Source organism: Triplophysa dalaica, chromosome 3 (genome assembly GCF_015846415.1).
Source record: "Triplophysa dalaica isolate WHDGS20190420 chromosome 3, ASM1584641v1, whole genome shotgun sequence".
NCBI classification, from domain to species: Eukaryota; Metazoa; Chordata; class Actinopteri; order Cypriniformes; family Nemacheilidae; genus Triplophysa; species Triplophysa dalaica.
The window spans coordinates 9,546,475-9,573,844 of NC_079544.1; the positions used below are offsets into that span (position 1 = coordinate 9,546,475).

The 27,370-nt window shown below is 38.3% G+C and overlaps 2 protein-coding genes and 1 long non-coding RNA gene across 5 annotated transcripts; 2 read left to right on the plus strand and 1 right to left on the minus strand.

The window, feature by feature from the left end:
- Positions 1–93: 93 nt before the first annotated feature.
- On the minus strand, positions 94–20,952 carry mast3a (microtubule associated serine/threonine kinase 3a). 3 transcript variants are annotated; one of them, XM_056743510.1, is made up of 27 exons: positions 20,799–20,952; positions 19,024–19,055; positions 16,774–16,850; positions 16,455–16,524; positions 15,437–15,512; positions 13,913–14,067; positions 13,458–13,533; positions 13,063–13,272; positions 11,626–11,727; positions 11,341–11,473; positions 11,197–11,231; positions 11,028–11,113; positions 9,656–9,864; positions 9,420–9,558; positions 8,505–8,637; positions 8,096–8,261; positions 7,894–7,995; positions 7,650–7,772; positions 7,462–7,565; positions 7,179–7,354; positions 5,730–5,854; positions 5,450–5,647; positions 4,181–4,407; positions 2,740–2,862; positions 2,526–2,662; positions 2,235–2,413; positions 94–2,065 (listed from the first exon to the last, which is right to left on the minus strand). In XM_056743510.1, exons 1-27 carry the CDS (start codon positions 20,922–20,924, stop codon positions 1,290–1,292), a joined length of 4,095 nt encoding a protein of 1,364 aa, XP_056599488.1. In that variant the 5' UTR covers positions 20,925–20,952; the 3' UTR covers positions 94–1,289. The 3 variants fall into 3 exon arrangements, with proteins under 3 accessions (XP_056599488.1, XP_056599489.1, XP_056599490.1); XM_056743511.1 differs by having other exon boundaries at positions 5,450–5,644; positions 20,799–20,951; XM_056743512.1 differs by lacking the exons at positions 19,024–19,055; positions 20,799–20,952 and adding an exon at positions 18,223–18,727.
- Positions 5,548–7,429, plus strand: LOC130417759 (uncharacterized). Its single transcript, XR_008906219.1, has 3 exons — positions 5,548–5,662; positions 5,742–5,862; positions 7,290–7,429. It is a non-coding gene; the product is annotated as an uncharacterized LOC130417759 (long non-coding RNA).
- A 4,755-nt stretch (positions 20,953–25,707) lies between the features above and the next one.
- Positions 25,708–27,312, plus strand: LOC130418198 (growth/differentiation factor 8). The gene is made up of 2 exons (XM_056744205.1): positions 25,708–26,031; positions 26,268–27,312. The coding sequence occupies exons 1-2, from the start codon at positions 25,728–25,730 to the stop codon at positions 26,993–26,995; spliced, it is 1,032 nt and encodes a 343-aa protein (XP_056600183.1). The 5' UTR covers positions 25,708–25,727; the 3' UTR covers positions 26,996–27,312.
- The last annotated feature ends 58 nt before the right edge of the window (positions 27,313–27,370 follow it).

Sequence of the window (27,370 nt, forward strand, 5' to 3'; positions counted from 1 at the left end):
AGCTCAAAGACTTTATAGAGAGTTAAAAGTGTCACATTTATGAGTGACCAAAAAACATGCAGTCACAAGAAGCACCGAAACCAGAGCAAATCATGAATTTGCAACTTGTTTAATGTTTGAATTCCAATCTTTACAAACAGTTGATGGTGAGTGGATTTAGTTTAGGAGCTAATAGTTTTTCATCCATGCCAAGAAAAACCACCTGCAATGCTGCCCTTGGAAAATATAGCTACTACAGACGTACAAAGGAAAACCACCACAGTACCATATCAAAGAAAACTTAAGGTAGCATGTGAATGAGGAAATAGTTCAACACCATTCTGACAGGGAGTGCAAGTTAAAATTCACAGATGTCTGAATTTCCTCTTTTTAGTTTGAATAATAAATCGCCAATCAGAAATAAATTTAAAGCAAATAAGTACATTGACAGTTCATGTTAGGTACACAACACAGTCATTTCAATAATTTCTGTAAAACCAAACAAGTCAACATTGCAGAAGTTTATCATGCACAGGAATAAGAGATTGATTTATTTCACGCAGCTGTTGTGGAAATTTTACACAACTCATGACTATTAAACACTGAAACGCATAATACCACCATTTAAATGAGTTAAGGATTACATAGGTAAAATAAAATCAGTTGTGCAACCAGTATATATATAGCAGAAACACTGCAATATACGGTTCCAAAACATTACATTTGTTCATTAGGGTACTGAGAACAATTTTGCTTAAGTAAACATGATACACTAAAATGCCAACACCGGCCCAATGTCTTCTTAAAAGTCTTTTTTTGGTACTGAGCGACATGACCACATGAATGAGAGATACATTTAGATGTACATTCATTTTGACAAAACACCAAACATAAAAAAGAAAAAGTTCTCTGTCAAGATGTTACGATGTCAACTATAATTTCAATGACCAGTCATCACATGGAAAAAGGTGAGAGCAAAAGAACCTCAGCAGGGCCTCGTATGTGCAAATTCTCAAAAAGCGGTCCTACTTTATCTTCTTTCTATTACTGCCTCACAAAACAAGCTACCTTCCATGTAATAAATAAACATCTCCAAAGATCTATAAAAGTTCCACGTTCTACCTGAAAAACCTAAAACAAAAGTCAATCCATACGACCATTTTAGAAAATAACTTTTGGCAAATGAACCTCTACTTACAAATCTTCTTCTATAAACAAAATCTTTCGCCCTACCCCTGTCTGTTCTCTGGTTATGCTATCACGGAAGCACCTTTCATCCGAGTCTCACAGTTTTCTGGTCTTATCTAAGGCTAACAGCCCTCATCTTTCTCCCTCTTCTCCTTTAGCGTGGATCCATGCTCACTGGTCTTCTCAGTGATACCCTCAGTCTGTATTGCGCCGATCCAAGCTACTTTAAAACGAGTATGAGACTGAACCGGTGTGGATATCATGACCTCTTTTTCATCCGTGTCATCGAAGCTGACCTCCTGAACTGCTTCCTGCTTTTTAAATGAATCTCTTCTCTCCGATAAGTTTAGCTTCCTCATAACCACCACCTCATTTGGGTCCCTCACTCGCTGACCTGCCAGATATAGGCCTTGTCTGGCATGGTCACCGACGCAAACAAAACCTGAGGCAATGTCACTCATCTGTGACTCAAGTTCTTCAGTCTCGCCCTGGGGAACCTCTACAGTGTGCCTTTGAGAGAAGGCCCTTTTGTCTCCATGTTGCCTGTCCGATGACTGAACCCTGTTCAGTAAAGGCGAGCGGGGGGATTCTGCACTGCGGGGACACACGGTCTGTCTGACAATGGTTGGTGGGGACATCATCTTATTATGAAATGAATGCATGCTTTTAGGAACTCCGGTAAGAGACGACGGAGAACACTGTGGAGACAGAGGCTGTGAAGAGGGATTGCAGGCAAGGGGAGAAGGGGGAATACTGTTGCTAGACTTGCAGCGGCCTGCTTTGCTGTAGCGGAGGCCAATCTTAGATCCCAAAACGTGAAGAGAACTTGGTCTGCTTTGAGGAATTGGCGAATTTGGAGAGCTTGAGCATGGTGAGGAACTTTGTGGAGAATTTGAATCTGTAAAGCGAGTAGAAAAACATGCTTTTCATTACATACTGCAACAACATTATTTTAAACTTTATTATCTATATTTATATTTTTAGAAGGGATAAGGATCATGATTTTGAAAAAAAAAACAGAATAAATCGATACTCCACAGTTACTTTGAAAACAAAGAGATACATACCACACGACAGATCTGGAGCTGGACTTCTACATGGCGTGTTGGGCCCAGGAGACAAACTTGGCGTTGGAGAATCCGACAAACTATCATTAGGCGAGTGCTGGAACCCCGCTGAGAAACTGCGACTATTCTGTATCGCTGGGCTGTGTTTGGGCAGCTTTTTCAAAAGGCTGCGGCGTTTGCTGGAAAATCCCAATATCAAGTTAAGGGTTGAGTTCAACTTAAAGTCCCAGCGGGACGCTGCATGTTAAAAAGTTCTTGATATAAGAAGATACAACAAAACATCCTCCCAACCTGTCCTGACCCTCTTTTCTTTTGCTTTTTTTACTGCGTCGTGCCATCTTCCCCTTTGAGCTGGTCTTTCTTGCAGGCCCGGTTTTAATGGAGGTGTTCTCAAGAGGAGTTGTCTGTAGGGTCACTTTACTTCCACTCTTCAAAAAAATAAAAGGCGTTGTCAAGCATCTTTTTCGGCTGCATAACTTATACTGTAATTCCAGATTTATCTCACTTTCAGTAAAAGCTCCACCACATCAGTGTGTACCAGACCCTGGATAGACTCTCCATTCACATGAGTTATGAGGTCACCAGCCCTCAGTCCAGCGTCATGAGCAGGGCTGCCTTCTTCAACACTCTACATAAATGTAACATAAATAAACTCTAAATACACATTTATAAACAGGTCATATATCCACCTTTTTCTTGACATCTCGGTGGAGGGCGCCATTACCGCGAGTGACTTCCTGCTCCGCAATTACGTTTTGAATTTGTTACTATGTTAGAGGACATTTCTGTTAATGGTTAAAAATAATGTTTCTTGAATAATTTTTGCGCTAAAAGGCTGTCACAACAGCCACAGAAAGTTCAGCAAACCTTACGAGCAAGTGTTACCACGTGAACCGACAAGAGCGTAAAGTAACATTTAAAGACAGCTCGGTCTTAGCTCTGAAAACTGAATTCTGCACCTCTCAAAAACATCAAATCATTTTGTTTACTTCGTTATTTACTTTTTTGTTATTGCATAGTACAACAACATTAACAAATCAAGCATACATCCAGGGCTAAGTCTCATTATAAATAATTTATTGTAATGTCAAATGAAGTTTAATATTACAGTTGCGCTGTATTCAAACATTCGTATTCACATTGGATGAGTCCGGAAATACACACTATTTTAAAGAATTTTGTTAGTAATGTATGTATTTAAGTGTATGTTTGGCCAAGTTAGCATTGTAGCGGTATAAATAAACGCACGTTTAACAACACAGCAGCTGGATCGCTACATGACATACCAGAACAAGTCACTCTGAAGCATCCAGATGTCTCCAATTCTGCGTCATTTTCTAAAAGATCCAACGCGATTTGATCAGGTTTATTTAAATCTGGTTTGGGTATCAAAAATCTTCCTGTTAGATTATGACTTCCCTTTTAAGAACACTGGACTCAGCATGCAACCTATACTTTAGAAATGTGAACTGTTGATGGTTATGGCAAAGAATTTGTCCAATGTTAGCACTGCGTAAAGTGTTTTTATAAATCTATAGCTCTTGTCCGTCTACATACTGTACATAAGACGTATATCAAATGTACCTGCTGACTGGAGTTTAATGTCATCATCCCAGTAGATGTCGCTGTCCAACTTCTTATGGTAAGAATCTAAGTTGTTTTTTAGGGTCTATGTTAAAAACGAATGCCTGTCAGCCCCTGTGGAATAATTTATACACTGCTCTATGACATTATGCCGTTTTAAATGACCTAAACGTATTATAACGTCCGTTTAAACTTGGTAGTGTCTAACTAATGGGATCAAGTGGCAAACCGGAAGTCTTGCCCTACGTGCATACGCAAGGCACAATGGGTAATTTATGGGAAAAAGGAGGATATATTTATATGAGTCAAACCATCAATAACTTCATTATGACTTTAAATTACATTTCATCCGCTATACTCACCCAGACCATGTGTTGCACTGAATAAACATCTGTGTTTCCCATGTAGACTCGAATGGCACGGAGCGCGAACCCGTACTTCCTTCCGGAGCTGTGGACGACCACAGGAGGTCGAAGGCTGCTAGCGCTGAGAGAGAGGTCTCGGTTGGGGGAAGAGTCCCGAGATGAAGGGTTGGATGAGAAGGAGTGCGAGGACATTGGGCTTGTCTGGATCACACCAGGAATGTCATCTATATGATGATAAGGAAATCATGACCTTACAAACAGTGTCAACATTACTGACACCGAGTATCAAACACTGCATTTCTTTAGAATCACATTTTTATGTTATGTTTTTATTAGTGCTCTCAATCGATTGAAAAATGAATTATGATTAACCGCACATAACGATAATATTTTTAAATATACTTTTACATTCGAATAATTTCACATGTAATATTTAAATTGATGTAAAAACAAAATATTTCTTTAACAGCGTCATTTTATGAATGAAAGCAAACATTCTGATATTAGTACTGTAACTGATGTCTCTATTAAATTGATTATTTTTACATTAATTATAGCCATTTAACACAACAGTATAATTGAGGATTAATCATGTAGGAAATATACAGACATTTAAGGAAGTTCTCAAACACTTTACAGGCTTTAATGCTAAATTATTCAATTCAATTCTCATCAAAGCTACAATATCACATTGATTTTTTCTTTTCTTTTGTTCTTTGATTAACATTAGGAGTCACAGCAGCACGTTTAAGAACGTGGCCCCTTTAAGAGCTCTCGGAGTACGCAGATCTGACCGTCACCGCACTCCCATTTTCACAACTCTTTGCATTCATTCAAGAAAATGCTAGACAAAACAGCATTTCTGACATAATCTGTTTTTATTTATTCAGGCACGAAAGAGAACTTAACACAAACTATCTTCATTGAAAATCTCAAAGCAACTTTTTCAAATCAGGCTTAAGTGGTTTAAAAGCCTGTTTACGAATAAGAGCGTGATTACATAATTTAACGGATGTGAAAACAAACTGATGCTGCGTAATTGCGTTAAATTTTTTTTTATTGCGTTAACGCGTAATCTTTGACAGCCCTAGCTTTTATCTTTATGAAGGTCTTCATCAATAAGTTCTCTGTTCCACTCAACTGTTCATTGTTTTCTCAATATCACCTGCCTGACTTGTTTGTTGCAGTCACATGAATTTCATTTGGTATCAGTGTGGTGGTATCACATGACGGGGCAAAGCCTGCATGAATACATCATTTCCATACCTGCTGTTACGATGAGTGAAAGGCCAGACACAGACGCAGACTTCGGGACTTTGCACGTGAATGGTGATCTTGACTTCTCGGGAGTTTCCTGCTGAAGTCCAAGGCGACATGGACCCTTGTGGCCCCTGCGATTAGCAGGCCTAGTTCCAGTGGAGTTGCTTCGCAGTCGTATACGCTGAAGATTTGATACGAGTCCTACTGAAAGATAATATAGTGAGCATATGCAGATTATTAGCTGTACTTTGATTTTACAAAATGCGAAATAAAAAGTAATGTAAACCTTCATCCTCAGGGAAAGCAAAGTGTGGCATGGCCTCAAGGCTCTGAGTGCTGTTTAAAACTAGAGGACTAGTGCCCCTCTCAGGCTGTGATGAACCGGAGGATGCTCTTGGTCTTGGACTAGGGCTGAATAAGTAAAAATACAACTATTTTAATAATCAAATAAAATGTATTAAGGCTGTCCTTCTTAAACCTTGTATGTCCATATTTCCATATTTCCATATTTCGTGACAACATATTATTAGTCACCCTTTATGTTTCTCACTGGGTTTTGCACATATCTAACCAAAAAGTGTTAGAAAGTGCTTGTCAACTTTGACAATACAGTATTTAATAATTTCAAACTTTTTTTTCATTTCCTAAAGAACAGTGAATTTGGACATCCAAGCTTTCAGAAGGACAGCTGCGATATGACATAAACAATAAAAGAAATGCTCCATTCATTTCAATCAGATGTTATAAACAGAATGCAATACTAGATTTCTAAGAAGTAACAACTAAATAAAGACACCAAAGCTGCGTACACACCGTGTCACCAGTCTTTTGCTACGAGGACGTTAGATGGCGTTTCTAGCTTATGTTGCTCTAGTAAAAATTTAAACAAACTGCAGTAACTGACAAGAGACGGATGACATGACCTACACTGCTGTACTACGATTGGTAGTCGCTGCCGAAAATCGCTTATCATGAACAACCCTTAACTTTCTTGTGTCGCTAGACACACCTACTCCCTGTCGCCAACAGTCACTGTCGCACGTGACGCCGGACGGCGCTAAGCTACCATTGAAATGAACAAGATCATGTTGCTCTGTTGCTGCTAGTATTTGGCAATGAACGTGACATTATTGGTAGTAACTAAATACTTAATATGATTTTTTTACTGGCCCATCGTACGATTTTAACACAAGGCATTATTCCACACGAAACATTTTAAACAGCAATACGAGCATATCACATGTTTATCACACGCTTCTTATCACATCACAAAACCAAAAAGTAATATAAATAAATCATAGCTTTCGGACAGAAACGTGTCGGACAGTTTACACTACTTATATTGGGAAACTCATTTACTATGTAGTTTTTAAATAAACATGGTCAAAATTGATATTATGAGTTTGTATATGGTCCAACATAAAGATATCATTATATTATTAACTTTTACGCAAAATCAAGCTCAAATTGTTTTTTTCTGTTATTGAAACTGGTGTATCTGATTATTTTTGCATAACTTGAGGGTCAAGCAAATAAATAATTTAAAAAGGATTATATTGTGCAAAGTAACCGTCTGTAATTACGTCGAGTTTATTCTGTATATTTAAAGTAGAAGGTTAAGTTGGGCACACTGCATTCTATTCATACAACTCATGTGTATTCTGTGCACAATATACAAGCTACAAGTAGTGTGCCATTTTTAAGATTATAGGAGTATGCAGTTTTTATTGCTCACATGCTCCTCTGGCCATCCTGCTTCCCGTCACTGCTTAGCAGCTGTCTCTGGGATTCTCCTGGAGAGAGCAATGAATGACTCTCCCATCTGTCTTCCTTCTCTTCACTGCAGCTCCGCTCAGAAGACGACAGGCTCAAGTTGGAAGGTGAAGCCAGATGCTCTGAGCTACTGTAAACCTGATTTACATAATAAAAACAAGTCAAATCACCCAGATCCTATGCATTAATGATTACCCCGCAAAACAATCGAACGCAAAATGCTGGTTTAACATTAGCTGCTTCACCTTGCTGAAGCGGTGCGAGCAGGAGGAGAACTTGATCTCCTGATAGGATTCGTCATCGTTCGTCTCATCGTCTTCTTCAGAGTGGTGGTACCGGTCAGAACGTGCTAAACAGCAGAAGAACAGAAGGTTGGGTTATGTCTGCATAACATATCAGAGGTCATCATATTAAGAACAAGAGTGCCACCTACTGTCAAAGTAGCTTGTGTCTTCATCAGTTTCAAGCTGTGGAATGAACTCTGCTTTCTGCCTCAACAGCCCGCTCCAATCCAGACCATGGAAGAAGATGTGATGTTTGACTTCTGCTGCTCCACCTGTGCATTACATCACGCACGATTCAATTGGCAGTCTAAATTAAAAATCTTCTTAAAAAAATGGATATCTTCATAATAGGGCGTTTTTCGCCACAATAAATTCCCATTGATGAACACGCACCGGTGCCTAGACGCTCCAAGGGACTTTGTCTCAACAGTTTTGTGATAAGGTCTTGAGAATCAGCAGGCAGTGCATCATCACCTTCTGGCCACTCTATTTCATCTGTGAAGTAAGGAATATACACAAACACATTGTTATAAACTAGGTATTGCTGGACTGTTTAGAACAAACCCTTACTTCTAAGGATTGGTTCAATTCTTACCACTGACCACCTGACCAAAGAGTTCTGCTGGTGTGTCTCCAAAGAATGGGACACAGCCCACCAAGAACTCATACAGAATAATGCCCATTGCCCACCAGTCCACGGGCTTCCCATAACTCTGCCTCAGGATCACCTCCGGTGCAATGTACTCCGGAGTGCCACACACCTGGAAAACAAAAGATAGAAAGTGGCAGTTTAAGATGATAATTTTGGTAATCTGTGCTTTAGGCAAAAAAATATTTTTGTTATCTACTCTTTGAAGATTGACTATGTTACAGTTTGTAATAAGAAAAACATCAGGGCGAGTAGATTATACAATGATTTTATAATTTGCTGAACTTTTTTAATATAAACAAACACAATATTCACAGTATTTGATCCGAGTTACTTATGTATGGTGATGACTGACCTGTTTATCAATGAACTCTCTTGTGTCTTTCTCCATGTGTTCCTCATACATGTTTGTGGTCATATTCATTAAACCGATTTTAGACAAACCGAAGTCAGTCAGTTTGATGTGCCCCATTGCTGTTATGAGTAAACTGAAAGAAAATAAAAACGACACCCAAACCATGAATGCAACCGAGTACCTCAGAGCAGACATATCTTTGTATGTAAACCCCGGAAACGTGTTAACATTTTAACACTTCTGGTTCCTTCGCCCCAAAGTCAGAGGGCGCCCCAAAAAATCTGTGGTTAACAAAACCTCTAAATATGTTCACGTTTTAATCTATGACCTAAAGCACAGCCATTATAATCTGCTCATTTTTAAAAGCTTTATCGTGTCTTAAAAACGGTCGTTGCTAAGAAGTTGCTAAAAGTGAATACATTTTTTGGCGGGGACGTTAGACGTCATCACGCATTTAAATCTCACAAATAATGCATCATGGGCACAAATCTTTAAAAAGCATGGATGGGGATTCATTCATGGAGTAATGACTTATCAGGAAACACGTTCTAATAATGTTTGATAAAAGTTGTCAAAGGCTTGCTGTTGGTGACGTTGATATCAAGCGTCTGAAGAATAGTCTGTTTGTAGCCTCATGTTAGCTTTTTACTTTTGCGGATGATATTAGGGTTTCAAAAGTAAGTTTTGTTCATTTGTATAGATTATCTTGATAGACAAAACATAAACCTTTGTTAATCACAGAGCTTTTTTTTTGCGATCTTCCAAAAGTCTTTTGGAAAAATGCAAAGGCTTTGGTCGAGGTAAACAGCGTGGCACCAACTTCCAGGTTGGCCTACAAAAACACGTCATCCCTGCACCACTCTATATCTGCAGAATGTGGAGTACTGCAGATTTCATCAATCAAAAAGCTCTTACTTGTCAGGTTTGAGATCTCGGTGTACGATCCCATAATTATGAAGATATTCTAGTGCCAGAACGGTCTCCGCAAAGTACATTCTGGCCATGTCCACTGGCAAAGGACCCATATTCTTTAGCAAAGTTGCAGAGTCTCCACCTGCAAGGTGTAATGTAACATTTAGATGTGTTATTCCTTCTCGGAGAGTAAAAACTATAAATGTAGAAAGAAATGCAAAAAAGGACTTCTGACTCACCCTCCACATACTCCATGACCATGCAGAGGTGGCGTCTTGTTTCAAAGGAGCAGAACATGCTCACCACAAAGGGGTTCTCTGCAAACGTCAGGATGTCTCGCTCCACAAACACCTGCTGGATCTGGTTCCTCAAGATCAAATTCTGCCTGTTGATCTTCTTCATGGCAAACCGTTGCCGCGTCCCGCGATGCCGCACCAGGTACACGGCCCTGTGAGTCAGCTCTTGAATTAGGATTGGCAGTTTTGTGTCGCTTTGCCACTGCACAGTACTGCACGATACAGCGTGGTACAGCTTACTTTTGGCGGGTAGAGTACCTAGTACCGGACACTTTTTTTTGTACCACCTCAGTTGAGGTTCCAAGCGTTCTGTGGCGATACCAAAATGTGACGTGTTTACACACCGATCACTGATTGGGCAGAATGAATCATTACCTATGCATTTAAATAAGTAATATTGGAGTTTCGTTATAAGCTTCATGACAGTAATATAGAGATTGAGACCCTTAACACAATGCTAAATGGTATATTAGCTTACCCTTGTGCCCCGTTCAGCAAACCATGGTCGTTGTCTGCTCTTTGCTGTAAGACTTCCCAAACTCTTTGGTATTTTTAGCAGAATTTTTTTTTGCTGCCATCCGCCATCGATATCCTCGATGTTGTGCGTGTGTTTATGTCGCATTCACAATGACGCACGCTACAGCCATAGAAGCAGCACAACTATGATGATAAATTAATAATCCCTACCCCCTTTAAAACGGAACTAAGCTGCTGTGGAAAGCAAACGGAGCCGAAATGAAGTGAGCTGTACCAAGCTGTACCAAAACCTGACGGTACCATGCAGCGGAAAAGCACCTATTCGACTAGTGACCTCAATTCAAGTACTCGAGATCTCAAGTGGTTTTGCTTAACTCTTTCCCCGCCATTGACAATTTATCTTGTCATTTAAAAAAAAAGTTCCCCTCCAAAGACAATCGGTGTTTGTACTGTTATACAGTAGGTGGCGCTGTTACACACCTTTGGAAAAAGAACAGAAGCTCTGAACCTTATGTTTTATCCATTTTAATGATTGTTCTGAGTGTAATCTGGGTAGAGTCTTTTTTTTAAAAGGCTGGCGGGAAAAGAGTTAAGGATCCAAATTTTACAGTCGACATCAACATTACTAAATCGCAAACTATTCAAACAACCCAACAACTTTTCAGTATGAAAATAAAGTGTTTAATCTTTCTGTTGCCCGCAATCCTTTACAACAGACCAATTTTGAACCCAATTTTGAACCCTGACTCACCAGCTGAGAACTTCTGATCTACGTTTAATCAGAGTTCTGTATAGTACATATGAAATGTGAATAACTTTGCATTAAGTGTGAGCTTACCCATAAGCCCCATTACTGATAAGCTTTATGGTCTCAAAATCTCTTTCCAGGGGTTTTCTTCGAGGCGTTGTGGTTCCAGGACGATTCTGATACAAAATAAGAAACAAACACTTACTTGCGAACAGAGCAAAACAACTTTTATTTTCATGCCAGGACTTTGTTTTGTTACCTCTGCAGTGTCATCTAGTTCCTTGCTTGGAGTTTCTTATTTCAAATAAAGGAGAACATCAATCAATTCTTAAGTTATTACTTTTTATTGCTTGAAATTAACATGGACAAAATGATATCTGGATAGTATAATATGCGTTTATACCCTCCAGAGGGTCTCGGGTGAGGCCGAGTTGGCTGATGATGTATCGGGGGATGTCTGTCTTGATCCCCTGACCAACTTTAGCTTGACCTTCTGCAACTTCAAGCCGTTGATAAAACTCTTCAGGGTCAAACTCCTGTCAAATAATACAAAAACATATGTGTCACAAAATGTCATTAGATTGACAATGACGATGAATATGTTAATACAAAAGAAACAATTCAAGTAATTTTCAACGCAAAACATATAATTTCGTTTAGACACAGAACTAGTTAGTCATCCTTTTACCAGACATTCCAGAAGTCTTGCTGGCCTGGAAATAATGATGAGAATCTTCTTCACGAGTTTGACGATAACAGTCACTTCCTCACTTTCAGAGCGCTCATACGCCTGAGGAAATACACAAATACTGAGCCAATGCAAATCAACTCTTCGAGGCCAAAACAAAACAACCTTTTTGCATGAAGTTTGGACTGGAGGATTTGAACAGAGGCTTGATAAGAACCAATTTATCGCAACATGCATCAGATGATGCTAACAGAGACGAGTTTATAAAACCCCTCAAGCTAATGATGACATTTTCGATAAACAACACATTTAAAGGATTCATTTATACAAAAATGATAACTCTGTCATTATTACTCTTCCAAACCCAAAACCGCATGCTTTCAGAATACAATAGGGCAGTTTTTGAAGAATTGTGATTTCCACACAACAATAGTTATGAAGTTCATGTGACTCATGTTTTATATTTTGAGTCTTTTGACATCATGTGACAACCTTGTTTTCTCTCACTTAATTTGCTCAACCTTTTTCCTTCATTTGCCTTTCATTACTTCAGAAGCATGAAGCAAAAGCTCTTCAGGGAGACAATACGGTCTCTAACTTGCCCTAATTAATCATGTTTCCTTTCCTAGACTGAACATGCTTGGGTACACAAGACCCAGCAGATGACAAGTGTGCAGTTCTGCCTCACTCGTTCCAGCACAAGCTCATATGACAACAGTGGCTTGGTATGAGGATTGAAGGTTGCCAGTTTATTTTATAACAAAAACACAGGGCCCCGTCCTTTTATAGATACACGGCGGGTACTCTCTGTATCTACATTATGTTGCTGCAACACAGCCTTTGCTCAACATTATTTTCAGAGGAAAAACTAAGGGAATTTGATATAAAATTAAATAACTTCGGCTTCAGGGGTCTTGTGTCTGGAGTCACAAGGCTCTCCGTCAATTCATATTTACTGCTCTTAAAGGGATAGTTCACCCAAAAATAAAAATTCTGTATTCATTTATTCACCTTCGAGTTGTTCCAAATCTGTCAATTTTTTTCTACAAATGTATACATTTCTTACATTTCAAACAGTTATTGGACCCCATTGACTACCATAGTAGAAAAATGCTTTATCATTTATTTGTTCTGTTGAACGCAAAAGAAGATATTTTGAAAAATGTATGAAAGGAAACATTTCTGGGGCACTTTTGACTACCATAGTCATTTTTCCTATTTGGTAGTCAATGGGATCCAAGAACTGTTTGGTTACCAGCATTCATCCAAATATTCTTTTCAAATTTATAGAGTAATTCATGACAGAATTTTCATTTTTGGGTGAACTATACCTTTGAAAATAATTCAGTAGTAGTGATATTTATAATATACACACACAACAACAAAAAAAAGACCACACAATCACTACAAATGAATGATTTATAAACTGGTGTCTACCTCATGCAGCAAATTTTCAATTTTTTCCTGGAGTTCCACGAAGTAGCCAGATGTGATGAGACCCTTCCTAGACTTCTCCAGACAGTCTCGGACAAGCTCGACCAGCTGGTGCTGAATGAAGCCCAGCACGCCGTCAGCAAGAGGAGGAGCGCTGTCTGGAGAGAAGTCTTCGATCACGGCCAGCAACCTCCCCTCCATCTGAGCCGTGGCCTGCGGGAATGATGAGATGCCGTGAGGCTGCGTAGGTGACTGCCATTTGTTTTGTCTGGATCAACGAGGCAGTCAATTTTCCCACAGCCACAATTTTAACAAAGTAAACAACACGTGATGACATTACACCCAGTGTTGCTCGCGTCCATAATGAAAAGCATGTTTAAATGTCAGGGCTCGATTACCTTGGGAAAGCGTTCTTTGTAGACATGATTCATCATCACAATCTCATTATCGAAAGACCCACACGTTCGCCCAGGGCTACAAATTAAGATAAGGACATTGTTTAGTTAAATTTCCAATACCATCACAGTATTATTATATCAAACTAATTTGATCGGTGAAAACTGATCATTTATTATTAAATAAACATTGTAAATGTTGACCTTGCCAATACTATATTACCTCAAGTCATTCTTCTACTGTCAAATACACTGCATGCATGTGGTTTACAACTAGTAACATCTGTTGTTGGGTCATGTCTTTTTTTTCCAGAGTAATTTAATGAAATCTACGAAATATGTAGATGTCCAAACGTGTCGACTCAAGCAGATAACAGCTACTCTGTGATGTTATCAAAAGTCTGCCAGTCAGATTTCTCCTTCCATAATCTTGTTTTTTTCCAACAACAAGCAGATACCTAAGACTTCTTGAGCGAGGCCGGAAAGGTAAGAGCTGTCCATCCTCATCTGCCACACTCTCAGAGCTCCTGAAATGCTTGAAGAGGCGATGGAGGTCATCTGGGGTGGGCTGGGAGGGCAGCTGGTGCAAGAGCTCCTGCGAGGAGGAGGAAGACTGGAGTGCAGAGAGAGAGAAAAATCCTAAACATGTGGATTTGCAATAATAGAACACAATATACAGTATTGTATTCTAGTAGCCATCAATACAATTCAAAATGGAATTCTGACATAATAAAAAACATGCTACATAGCAAGGCAGGTCATATTTGGTTTATGCATTTATGAAAGAAAGCTACATTTACATTTAGTCACTTAGCAGACGCTTTTATCCAAAGTGACTTACAGATGAGGGAAACAATGGAAGCAATTGGAACAACAACAAAAAAGCATAAGTGCAATAAACGAAAACTGGTCTCATATAGCCTACCACAATATAAAGAGCTAAGTTTTTTTTTTATGAGTAGCCAAATTATGCCAAATCAGTGGTGGTCTTGTAGGCCAGGAGCAGAGTCTTGAATTTGCTACAGGGCACTTTCCATTCTAGCCTATGGTAATTTAAGGCCAAGCTAAACTCAAATCCCTGATAGAGTAAGCACAGGACAAGCGCTTGGAGGAACCAGAGGAAAGTTTCACAGCGTCCTTCTGCATAAAGTGTTCACTGACACTAGCTCAATAGGACTTTGTTAAACAAGGCTGACCTCATCGCATGAGCCATGAATAGCCATATAACAATTCAAAACAGAGAAAGGATCCTTTCCTAATGAATCCCAATAAAATACAGTAAACAAATGTTTTGTTCCCAACATCCACATCCAATCAAGATTGGCCAACAGTATTAAACCTATATTTAAATAAGAAGATGATGGCATTACTGTAACACTGTGGAAAAACATTAATATTGAAACAGATCACCCATCCATAAAGCTCAGGTGTGCAGAGCTACATTAATAAAGGGTCTCTTCCCACTGGGTTACCTATGATTATTTAACGCTCTCCAAGAATTGAAAATATATTGAATTTAATTGTCCTTGTATAGCTCTGTATAGAATGAAATAAGGTGCAGCGTTGATTTGACTAAAAAATACACATAAACATAAAACAATAAACAGACATAGGAAAAGACGAATAAACTATAAAAGTGAATATAAAGTCAAAGAGAAAAAGTATATGAAGCAAGTTCAAACATTAAACAATTAAAACTGAATATATGACTGCAGCTGAATAAAGTGACCAAGAAATAGTATTGCACAATCCACATTTAGCAAAACCAGGATGTATATAAACAGCAATAGAATAAGTGAATGTAGCTGAATAAAGTAAAGAGCAAAAACGATCAATATACAGACACATTTCTTACATGATAAGCTGAAACAGCAGTGTTGTAAACATTGTTGCAGTAACAGTAGGCTGATCAGTGGAAAAACAGGCTATGAGAAGGAAAACAAAGAGCATCTTTTCAGAATAAATGAGAGTGGCCCACTCACAGAAACAGCAGAACTGGGTGGATTGGTTCCATATCCAGACGAGACCGATGCCACAGACCATCTTCGTGTATCCGCTCTAAAATAGGAAAGAGATAGTGAGACACTATCATGCGTATCCTGGAAAGGAATAGTCAGACATCGCAGGACAGAGTGTAGGTTACTCCACAGAAGTAAGACCAACGACAGGTTAGAGCAGCCATGTTTATGAGGTGTTCAAATCATTTAACAGTCTACACTATGATAATGACAATAAGACTAAATACTGTGACAAGTGATATAAGGTAGTGTAAGAGCTTTTCCCAATAAGTTATGACAATAAATGACACATTGTATTAACAGTTGCTTAGTTCCTGTTTCTGAGGGGTAGCCACACCGACACCAAAAACCCAAAAGATTTCTATCCCACTTCTTATGTATTAAATAATAAAAAGCATGTCAACTGGTGAAGCATCACAGAAGTCATTAAAATACAAAGAATGTGTTTTGCACTTTCCAGCTGCAAAAACAGAGAGGATCGCTGCCTGTGAATTTGTTCACAGCCATCAGCATTTCTGCTTTCAGTGTGGACAGCAAAGACGCTGCTCACTGAAATCTTAAACAGTGCTTGGTTAGGACATTTAATTACAATACATATATGTGTTACAGGAATCAATATGAATAAAAACAGACGCCTGTTTTCTGGGCCATAGAGAGATGTTGAGTCCTATCCTTTCAGTAGTATGAGCAAGCTTTAAAAAAAAGTGAATTGTACATAACTGTACATAATCATGGCAGCATAAAGTAATGAAGCTACACATTGACTTCACTACAATTGCTTTGACTAATGCCAAGCTTCCCATTCCCAGCACAGCCTTGAGGGCAACTGCAGCAAACAAAAACGAATAGGCCGGCTAGAAAGCCTGCCAGCAGATCACTCTCATTTATTGCTTTAATAGCGTCATTATGAAGGGGCAGGTAAGATAGAACTGAAAATACCAGTGTGTACATATCTGGACACCTTTGTAGTGTGGTGCCTTACCTCCGTATAAACGGGAAATTAACCGATGGATTACTGGAGACATTTCTGGGACTATCCAGTGGACTGCTCCCTGCAGAAAAGACACGTTTTATGATAAACCTGCACATAATGTTGGTTTGCAGTGTTATTGAATGCCACAGCAATTCTGTGCCGAGTGGTGTTTATGCAGTAAAATTACCAGCCATCGACATATTTAAACAGCGGGTATGGCTGTGCAAGTATATTGTGCTTGTATTTGTTTATCAACAATGACAGTGTAATTCAAACATCTGTCATTATCTCAATCAAGCGAGGAGCAAATAGCTGTAATCATAGGTACCTGTTTGGTAGGGAAGGGGCGAGAGAGGCCTTGATAGGGTAGGAGAAGGAGCAAGACTCTTCCTTTTGTTTCGGCTACTGTGGAGAAAAATCTTGATTTTATTAAAAAAATACCTTTCCCATCTCCCATCATTAAAGTAGCTGTTAATAACCTTATTATTGGACCACACTAGAACATTATGGGTGTACAAACACATATCAAAAAGTGATTGTTGAATAGTGAAAATTGAGTAATAGTGAATATTCTTTTCTCAATTACTCATCCTTTTCCTGACTTTCTTTAGCAGAACACAGATACAAAAAATACATTTTGAAGAATGTTGGTAACTGAACATTGCCGGCACCCATGCACTTCTACTGTATGGACACAAAACCAATGCAAGTCAATGAGGGCCATAACAACACTTCTCAAGATATCTTCTTTCGTGTTCTGCGGAGGAAAGAAAGTTACTGAGGTTTGAAATGACAAATTATGACAGTATTTTAATTTTCCGGTGAACGATCACCTTAAAGGAACAGTTCACCTGAAAAAAAAAATCATCATTCATGTCATTCAAAACCTGTATATGACTCTTACTTCTATATAAAACATTTTCCAGAAATGTCTAATGGAAAGAAAGTCATTCAGGTTTGTAATAAAATAGGTTATTATATTATTATGGTAATTATAAAATAATTTTGGATGAACTCCCTTCCTTGGATAAAAGATTAAAAAATTGTTTTCAACTGTCAGTATATTAAACCTATATTAATATGAATTATATATATAATATAAAAGAAATACATTGAAATAAATTGCTTCGAATATATCGCAATGTATTCTTTAATACTGTATATTATTGCATTTTATTTTCAAGTATGTGCACATAAATTTTGTTGTGTAAAGGCGACGTTATTACAAAGCAAACTGTTGCATCTAAAAGCTTTGAATGTTGACTTAGTTACAACAGTCTGGCACTTTCACAACTGATTAAAATAAACGCCCTAAACATTACTTCACCAACTTAACAACATTTTGCAGGTCTACAACTAAGTATATGATTTAAACCAAAATGCAACTACAAAACGATCACATAGGCCTACAGATGGTGGCGGTTGAACTGTCTAAACTGAATGAGTGTTAAAGACGAGAATGTGAGAACTCGCCGCCAACAGGACAATGAACAGCAGACGCGTACAGCCTCGCATGGGCCACGTTTAATGTCGGAAACAAAAACGGGCTGGGTGGAAAAACAGCGTCGACACCGGGAATGACTGAGTTTAAAAGCACTTATTTTAAATATACAGTGTCGTTTCGTTTTTTTAAATAATGTACTTTCAATAAAACTATCGCGTTTCTCTCTAATGTGTCCTGTTTTTTTTCCCGAAGTGGCACCAAGTTTGTAAATTGCGGCGCAAGCTCGGAGATGAATAGGCTTTAAAATAGCGATACACTCAAACCTATAGTTACCTCTTGGGTCGTTTCACTAAGCCTCCCGAGACAAACTGACTTTTGTAACTCGGACACACCGTCCAGTAATTCCGATCGGACATGATGTCGGTGCGTCCGTCTTCTTTATGCCCGCGGTCGACAAATCCTCATCGATGAGAAAGCGCACAATTGTACGGAGAGAAAGCCGCTGCGGTTAACGCGATTCCCAAACAAACTCCACGTCGACGCGGACTCCATTGCATACCATACGACGGAGTGAACAGAAAGCGCCTTATGTAAAGAAACACTGATGGCATCATCGCGTATTTTTTCACAACTGACACATTAGCACATTGCTTAGGAATATGCCATCGTCTGGTATTACTCGAGCCTTGTCACGCACAGCGCCGGTGAATATCCATCGAAGCGGACGTTCGCGGAGTTACAGATGTACTAAAACCACCATAAAGATTATAAGTTGAAGGCAACAATAATGGAAAATCGGGTGTGAGGAGCGGAGGAAGCTGTCATAGAGCCTAACTGAAAGAAGGGTCACGGTGGGGTGTGAACGTCACTGTGCCGGGGCCACTAAACCCGCCTCCTTTAAACGCGCACATATGTCCTATACTAAACCGATTCAATGCAGTTAATGTAATATTAAATTCTTTAGCATGGTTTATACGCTGGTTTCAGTAGAAAAAAGTAATTGTTATGCCTTTTGGTCTACTCAGAGCATTTTCATTTTAAGGTGCTTAGGAACTTAAAGGCTAAATGAAACCTAATGACCATATAAATGTGGGGTTAACAAAATATTAAGACCATATCGAGAAACCTACTTACATATTTCCTCTCCTTGGAAGGCTCAGTTCCTTCTGCAAAGAAATAAAGATCGAGTTAATTTAAGCGAGTAACATTTAAGATACGTAACAACAAAGGACTATTTTATTTTAGCAAAACGTCGCCAAAATGCAGCATCTGCCAATATTGCTTTTAACACAAATGAAAAAGGATGGGCAAGGGAGACCTCATGAGATTCATGGGTGTGCAATTCCAAGGTGATGCACGCACAATTTTCGCTTAATAGGACTAAGTGTTATAATTTCACTATTTCAGCACAGTTGAATTGCCCAATAGGACATTTCCCACGCCTTGCATGACAGGGGGAAGCAGTCAAGAATATGAATAGAGGAAAGAGGTTTCACTCTGTTCGTCGGGTAGGCATCCTCTGTTTTGGGGGGATAAATTATTATAGAAATACATAGCGTACTTACCTTTTGTGCTTTAATCTTTGGAACAGGCCATGAATAAACAATTGTATATGTATTTTACAGAAGAGAACAGTTACATGTTTAAAATGACAACAATTATTAATGATATAACGACTCTGTATTAATATTCCTTTAGTTTTTGGGTGATGCTGCAAATACAAATGATGTACAAATACAAATATTCAGGCTTAAAGCGAAGGCTTTCAGTAAAACCATTGATGATGGAGCACAACCCATCTCAATGCTGAGATCCAATACTCAACCCTATTGACACTGTTTACATATAGATATGCTTTTGGATATCAATTTGCCAACACTGCGAAGAATGAGATGTTTGTGTCCTCTCATCTTCTTTCAAAAAGGGTGCAATCTTAGGCGCTTAGTATGTTGGCGCGTTGCAAAGGGTCTGTCTATGTAGTGCTCTGTGTTGAATGCAGAATGGCCAAACACAAAGGTTTTCTTGTGTCTTTTACTTTTTCTGTGCCTAATCTTTCCTAAAGCATGTATATACACTATAAAGGAAGCAGTTTGCTTCTCTTACCGAATGATCTGTTAAAAAAATATGCAACAATAATATCTTCACTTGCTTAATTTAAACTGCTGTGGAAAATAACTGTATGCTTTTACACTGCTGCCTTAGCTGCCATAGGTTTGGTAAGTATATACAAATGTAGCTGTTGGAACACAATGGACATATGTTTATTATCTCAGAGTAACAGGTTAGACCTGACATGTGGAGACAGAACACCAGTCATTCATCTCTCTCACACCGCTTATATTTTTAATGCTATTCAGATTTACATGAAAATTCAATGTGCAGAACACATCTTAAGAGAATCAAGTCCAGGCAAATTGCTCAAGGTTGGTCACGAAACCACCAATAGCCTTTTGGAGAAAAGGATGAAAGACAACTCCATTCAGTCATACACAGACTGGAGCATAACAAGTGCCTTCATCACCATGGCAACAGCCGATGAAAGTGTCGACTTATATGTTTTGTCATCATGAAACGTGCATTTAATCAAAAGCAAAGACTCATTTTTCTCCATTGTTACAATACACACTTTCGTTTTATCGAATTATAAATGTTCATCGACATATAGGATGCACTTTTAAAGTGACAAAAAGGAGCGTTTATTTACAAACCTCTTACGCCTTCTTAAAAACGTTAGAAATCACATGTATGCAAATGTGTGCTAAACGTGTCGATTCATAACAATCCGAACCACACTGCTTAATGGAGTTTTTCGTCATCTTTATAACCATAGACAATGCCCTTTTATTTTACAAGCTACTGTTTTCAAACTATAAATTCTGCCGTCCGTTTTAACATTGTAAAAATCTTACCCGAATACCACGTCGTCTCAGTATATTTGGCTCATCCATTATGAAGACAGTAGTTTGTATTATGTAGGCTATGTTTACTATGGGCCAATTCAACCCATGCTTTAGTGATGAACGTCTGACACTCATCAGACAACTAACCCATTTTCCTCACCCGAGTCTCAAACGCTAATGTCACCTGACCATGGGAATATCTGTAAACGACCAATCAAATTGCGGATGTTTATAATTAAATCGATACTTTAGTAAGCTAGGCTTTTGACCTGAGTGAACTAGAGTGAATTTAAATGCAAATCTAGCATTATTCCACCAACTTGTACCTCTGTGTGTTAAAGTGTGTTAAAATGAATCTTAAATTAATGATAATAAATTTAAAGGGTCCTTGTGTTTATTCTCTTTTTATTTTGTTTTATATAAAAACAATTTAGCTTTGATGGGATACACCTTAAAATAAAAAACAAATATTTCATAATTTGTTCACCCTTATATCACATCTTATATAGTTTAAACCTGCTGACTTTTTTCTGCAGAATAAACACAAAGACATTTTGAACAATGCTGATAACCCGAACAACACTTGCCCCAATTGAATTCTATTGTATGAGCACAAAACCACTGAGACATTTCTTTTAAATATGATATCATCTTTTGTGTTCTACAGAAAAGTCCTACAGATTTTGAACGACATGAGGGTGAATAAACCACAACTATGTGCTTTGAAGGTTCATATGGGTTATTTGCAGCCAAATCCTATATCTCTGCCATGAGGGTTAACAATTACAACACATTGGAATTTATTTGTGGGACATTTTCATTTATGTTTAAAGTATTCAAGTTTCATTTATTACATTTTGGGCTTTAATATTTTAATAAATTGAATCAAACATTTCCTTCAGAAACATGATGCAATAATTCGGGAAGCCTGGCACTGTCGGTCATGTGGCATACCGTGCGCTGATTGATTAATACGTGTCACCAAGTGTCACCACAATCCTTTGATTAACAATGGAACATTGATTTAAACAACGTTCCAATACTGCATGAATCCCTTTTTGTTCCTCTTTCATTCTGTGCTCTTATCCACAGAATCCAGTCGTTTTCCTTTGTTTACAAGTCGTAAATAATGTGGACTAGTTTATTCACAGTCAAATGATTTTAAACACAAATTATATAATGAACTAGACAGTTTCCTTTAGTGCATTTTTGTATTTTTATGTTTTTAGTTCTTTGTTGGGAATAATAGGAAATACATGTTCTTACAGTCCACTGCTTTTTTCACTTGAGCAGTGATGTCGGATTTTGTGAACGTAATAAATTTATTAACATTAAGGATTGATATTTTAGCATTTTACTGTATAAAACATAGCATGTCATCCTTTTTCCCCAAAACTAATTCAATAAGCAAAGGCTTTTGAAGCTGCCATAACACAAGCAGTTTCTGCCAATCTCATATTAATCTTGAGTACCTAGAGTAGTATGGCATACTTTGTATCTTCGAAGAGTATTTAGTTTGATCACATATATAAAAGACAGATACAGCTGTATAATTATTTCCAGAAAAACACAACCCCCTCGGGGTGTTCGTGGGCGAGGAACTAAATCACGAGAACACAATAAATCATCGCAACACATTATGACCGTATAACTATTGATTCACTATAAGTTTGTCTTGTTTACATTATGCATGTATACGCTGATTGCCTACAAAACACAGACATACCGCAAGCGGGTCAGGTATCTTTTAGAGCTGGGACCGCTCCATCTATATTTACAAACGATCTCCAAATCCAGCGTTATATCCACCGTTTGTATAACATCCATCACTGAAAATGTGAACAAACAAGCACATATCGACTTCTCTCTCTATCGTAAAAGTAACAAGCTGCAGATGCAGGCCCACAGTGCAGCCAATCGTGATGGTGAGCATCGGTTTACGGGTGGTTGGGTTATTTCTTTCGCCTGGCCGTGGGCATGCTTTTCCGGGATTTGCCCAAGAAGGGACTAAGAAAAGTTGTTACGAAACAGATTTTCACATAAAAAAACTTACCAAACTTATACGAACGCTGAGGGAGTGTTTTGAGAAACACAGATTAACCAAACAGGCATCAAAAACAGGTCATTCCAAAAACAGGTAAGTATTCCGCGGATGACAGCTACCGACAAAAAGTAAAAACAATACTCAAAAAAGGAAAAAGCATGAGGGGAGTTCAAGGGATTCTGGGAAGTTTGTGATCAAACGTCTGGTGAAAGGCAACGGGTGAAGCCATGAGGGAGTGCTGATAAAGGGGGTGTGGTCGGCGGAGGAGCTGTGCCCAAGAACAATAAACCCTCTTGCCTGAATGTATATCGTCCAGTTGCACTTTCTTCAACAGTCAGGAAGGTCTTTGAGAGACTTGTAAAAAGAAATCATTTGCTGCTCTATCCCTGATACGTTGGACCCTCTTCAGTTTGCCTATGGTCCCAATAGATCTACTGAGGATGCCATCTCTCACGTCCTGCACTCTTCCCACACGCACAATGACAGCAACAATGAGAACTATGTAAGGCTGCCATTCATTGACTAAAGTAAAGCTTTCAATACTATAATTCCCAGTAAGCTAACTTCCAGTTTCCTGAATCTTGGCCTGAATCCTTCACTCTGCAATTGGAACCAAGATTTTCAAGTAGGCCAGTTCACCTCCAGCTCCATCCCCCTGAGCGTAGGAGCGCCACAGGGGCGCGTTCTAGTCCCCCACTATTCTCTCTCCACACACATGACTATGTGTCTTCTCACAGCTCCACTACTCTTATCAAATTCAACCACCCTGTCTTTTTAACTTGCTGTGATCTGGTTAGCGCTTACGTAGCCTTATGGCCAAAACAGAGAGACTTAGGAGAGGCTTTTTTCCCCAGGCCATCAGGCTCCTAAATTCTTAACATCATATGACCGCACTCATTGCACTCTAAGAACATTCAACATCCAATGAAGTGACATTGTTGATCACAGCACTGATTGCTCTTTTTTTGTTGCTTCTAAGTAACCAACTTGTGTTACTATCTGTTTGCACATTCTCTTGCACATTCCATCTTATGTAAATATTTACAATTTACTTTCCTGTGGCTCAGTGGTAAGAGCATGGCACTAGCGATGCCAAGGTCATTGGTTCGATCCCATCGGATTGTACATAGTCAGAAACTAATGTATAATACAATGCAATGTAAGTCGTATTGAAATAAAAAGCGTCTGGTAAATGTAATGTACCTCTATCATAGACTATATAAAGTATATCTTTACATTATTTATATTTTTTCTTTTTCTTTTGTATTTGTATTTTATAATAATTGCAGAGCTGACCTTTTGAGCCGAGTTTGACCTACATTTCACCGTTGGTTGTATATTCTCTAAATAACTGTGTATGTGACAAATAAAATCTTGAATCTTTTGCTATTCTCGAATTTAGCCACTAGGGGGACTCCTTGACCCAAATTACTTGGTTAGTTTTCATCGGAATGTCTGATTATGTAAATCGTTGAACTTTATCAAACACTTTTTATCTTTAACTTCACGAGATTTGCGTCACTGTTGGTACCTTACATTGACATCTTTATCTACTTATACCTTATATAGCCTAATGTATAGACCACTGGAGAACAGATAGGCTAAACAAACATTTAATTCCCTTCAAATAACATTTAGCTAAAACGACCCAATAACCTTTTCCAATGACTATACGATGATCATATAAATATAGGCTACCTCTATCTCCTATAATGCAATTTATCTGTAACACAGCAATTGTAGATACCATCACATACATATCTTAACAGGGTTAACTGGAAAGAAAACTCTATTTGTTGACTATGTCACGAGATTCAGATTTAATCAGATGAGTTTTAAATATTGTTGAGAGTTTTGTAATGTAGTTTACATAGACTTTAAATTATAAACTAGATGCATTTGACAATTTTGTGTGATCTAAATACCCAAATAATGGTATTAACCTTTCCCAATAACAACAAACACTATAAAATACAACAAGACTGTCTACTTAATAAAAATACATAGAGGCAATAGTTTATATTTAGTCTGTTGTTATTACTAAAATACATAAATTAAAGGTGTGTCTCATTTTTTTTTAATTCTTTTGTTTGGCCGAAAGATTACTCAACATTGCTCTCTTGGATTTCTGAGGGGATGAATGCCTCAGTGTTTGACCGAAGCATACCTCATACCAAAACCCTTTAACACACTTTTTTGACAAAAGAAAGAGTCATCTGAGCATGTGAGACTCCACACGTGACAGGTAGGTTTCGGCATTAATACAAATTATCATTATCAAATTTGTTAGTTTTTTTATAATTTTACTACTGTTTGTGGCTTTGTTTTGCTTCTGTACATAGCACCATGTGTATACAAACATTGTGTTGACACAAAACTTCAAACTAAAAATAATTTACAAAATGAGCTCAGTGGAACAGAGAAACACAGTCCTTGATAAACCCATATTTAAACCCATATTAAGAGTAAGTGTGGGGATTATGCATAATAGATGACAAACTCAACTTTGGTCCACTTCACATAGTATTACGTGGACTGCATAGTTTCCTATGCTGAAGTCATCTTCCATGACTCCATATTGCTTGTTATTACATCATGCTCTTATTACATCATGAATATTTTCTTCAAGTAAATAATAAGGATGCTTTGCGATATTAAACTTTACTTTAATTTACTTTTGCTTGTTTGGGTATTATTTCAACATTATTTCTGATTTCTTTATGATATCATGTCATGGTGAAGGTAATATTCTTTGAAGTGCAGTTTGAAGTGTGGGAGTGCAGGAGCGTTTCTCATTGGTGGGGTGTGGCCAGTCGAGGTATAAATAAAAGCATGCTTGGAATTTCATTTAGCATTAACCAACACAAAGAAAGCACAAACAAAAAGAACCTGCCATGCAGAATTTAGTAGCATTTTACTTTCTCCTTTCTGTCTGCTTTGTATTTTTTACTTCTTGTCTTGGAGAGGAGAATGAAGAAACTTACAGAGCCCTACAGCTTGAGGCTCTTAAAGCGAGTATTTTAGAGTTCCTGGGGCTGGACGCTCCACCTGGAGCTGGTGAAAAAGCTTCTCACCAGGACCTGGTTAGGATGTTTCATCAATACAGGAGAATAGGACAACTGCTTCGAGGAAACTCCACACAAGAAGAGAAGCTTGAGGGGAGAACAAGAGCTTCCACAGTGCTCTTTCCAACCACAGGTAATCTTACATTACAGTGTTATTATGTAAATAATGAGTAATTATATAAATTATGATACCTTTTATGTGTGGATTAAAAAACAACAAACTTAACTCTAACATAAAACTACACTCTAAAAAGGCTTGGTTTAGAAAAGGACAAATCCTTATTTGTTATAAATCATGTAAAAAGCATAACACACACATCTTCAGACTTTGATTTGTGTTTTTACAATTATTTTTCATTGTTATAACAGTTGAGCCTCTTAATTCTACGGATTTAAAGCAACAATGGTTGAGAGTTGCCTTCCATAAGGACTCTCGCATCAACAATGGACTAGCTCTTAAACAAGCAAGGCTGCGCATTCACAGACCACACAGGCATAAAACTTCAAACAGACCATGGCTTACAAAGGACATTCTGGTTAGATTGCACAAACCTTCTGGTTTTCAGACAGAGGCTGTGTTTCGCACAAAAGGCCTGACTACACGGGACGTTATGTTGGATTTAACAGGTGTGGTTGAGAAGTGGCTCAAAGACAGCAGTGCTGAGCTTTTAGTGGTTGAAATTTGCCTCAAAAAACTACCACTGCATGCAAAATCCACACCACGCCTTAGTTTAAAACTTAACCAAGCAGCGAAGAGGGTCAGGAGAGCTCTGACTGCTGAGGAAGATGAAGATCATTGCAGGAGGAGGTCCCTAAACATTTCTTTTAAAGACATTGGCTGGTCAGACTGGATCATCGCTCCTTCGGGCTACACGATGCACTACTGTGATGGTTCGTGCCCACATAATTACAAACCCGCCAGTATGCACACTCAGGTAAAGTCTCGTCTATATCTCATGTCTAAGGGGACGGCGCCTCGGCCCTGCTGCGTACCAGCCAGCTATGAACCAATGGTTCTGATGCATTATGACAGTCGGGGAAAGTTAAAGCTCACACCCTTCAATGATTTGATAGTCAGCGAATGCCACTGTGCATGAACTGGATTGGAACATGCTTTTTAAAAGAATGTGACGTGATAGCATAATAAACTGTAGAGTTCTCACGCACATTTAATAACATTCTTTAAATTCATGAAATGCATTTGGTATATTCGTAAGCCTAATGCCAAGGGCCAAATGCCAAATGTCAATGTACGTTTTAAATATTTTGCCTTCTGGAGATATTTATTGTAATTTATTTGGAAAGTTGTCAAACATGTTGCGAGTTTGAATCATGAAACCTTCTGTATTTTTCAAAGAAAAATATTTTTCTTGAGGGTAATAGTGAATGAAATAACAATTGCTGTTCTGTTAAAAAGCAATTCTTGACTGTAAGATGAAAAATTAATGTCCTCATATAAAGTATTGATTTTG

What these genes read in the sequence shown, in the direction of transcription:
- mast3a (XM_056743510.1), bottom strand. Translation starts at nt 20,924, where the DNA reads ATGAGTGTCAGACGTTCATCACTAAAGCATGGGTTGAATTGGCCCATA. An exon ending in ATCAGTAATGGGGCTTATGG is followed by an intron (nt 9,865 to 11,027) that starts GTAAGCTCACAC and finishes GCTGACTCACAG; the next exon opens with GGCCGTGTACCTGGTGCGGC. An exon ending in CGAGATCTCAAACCTGACAA is followed by an intron (nt 8,638 to 9,419) that starts GTAAGAGCTTTT and finishes ATTTTCTTTCAG; the next exon opens with TTTACTCATAACAGCAATGG.
- LOC130418198 (XM_056744205.1), top strand. Translation starts at nt 25,728, where the DNA reads ATGCAGAATTTAGTAGCATTTTACTTTCTCCTTTCTGTCTGCTTTGTA. An exon ending in AGTGCTCTTTCCAACCACAG is followed by an intron (nt 26,032 to 26,267) that starts GTAATCTTACAT and finishes TTGTTATAACAG; the next exon opens with TTGAGCCTCTTAATTCTACG.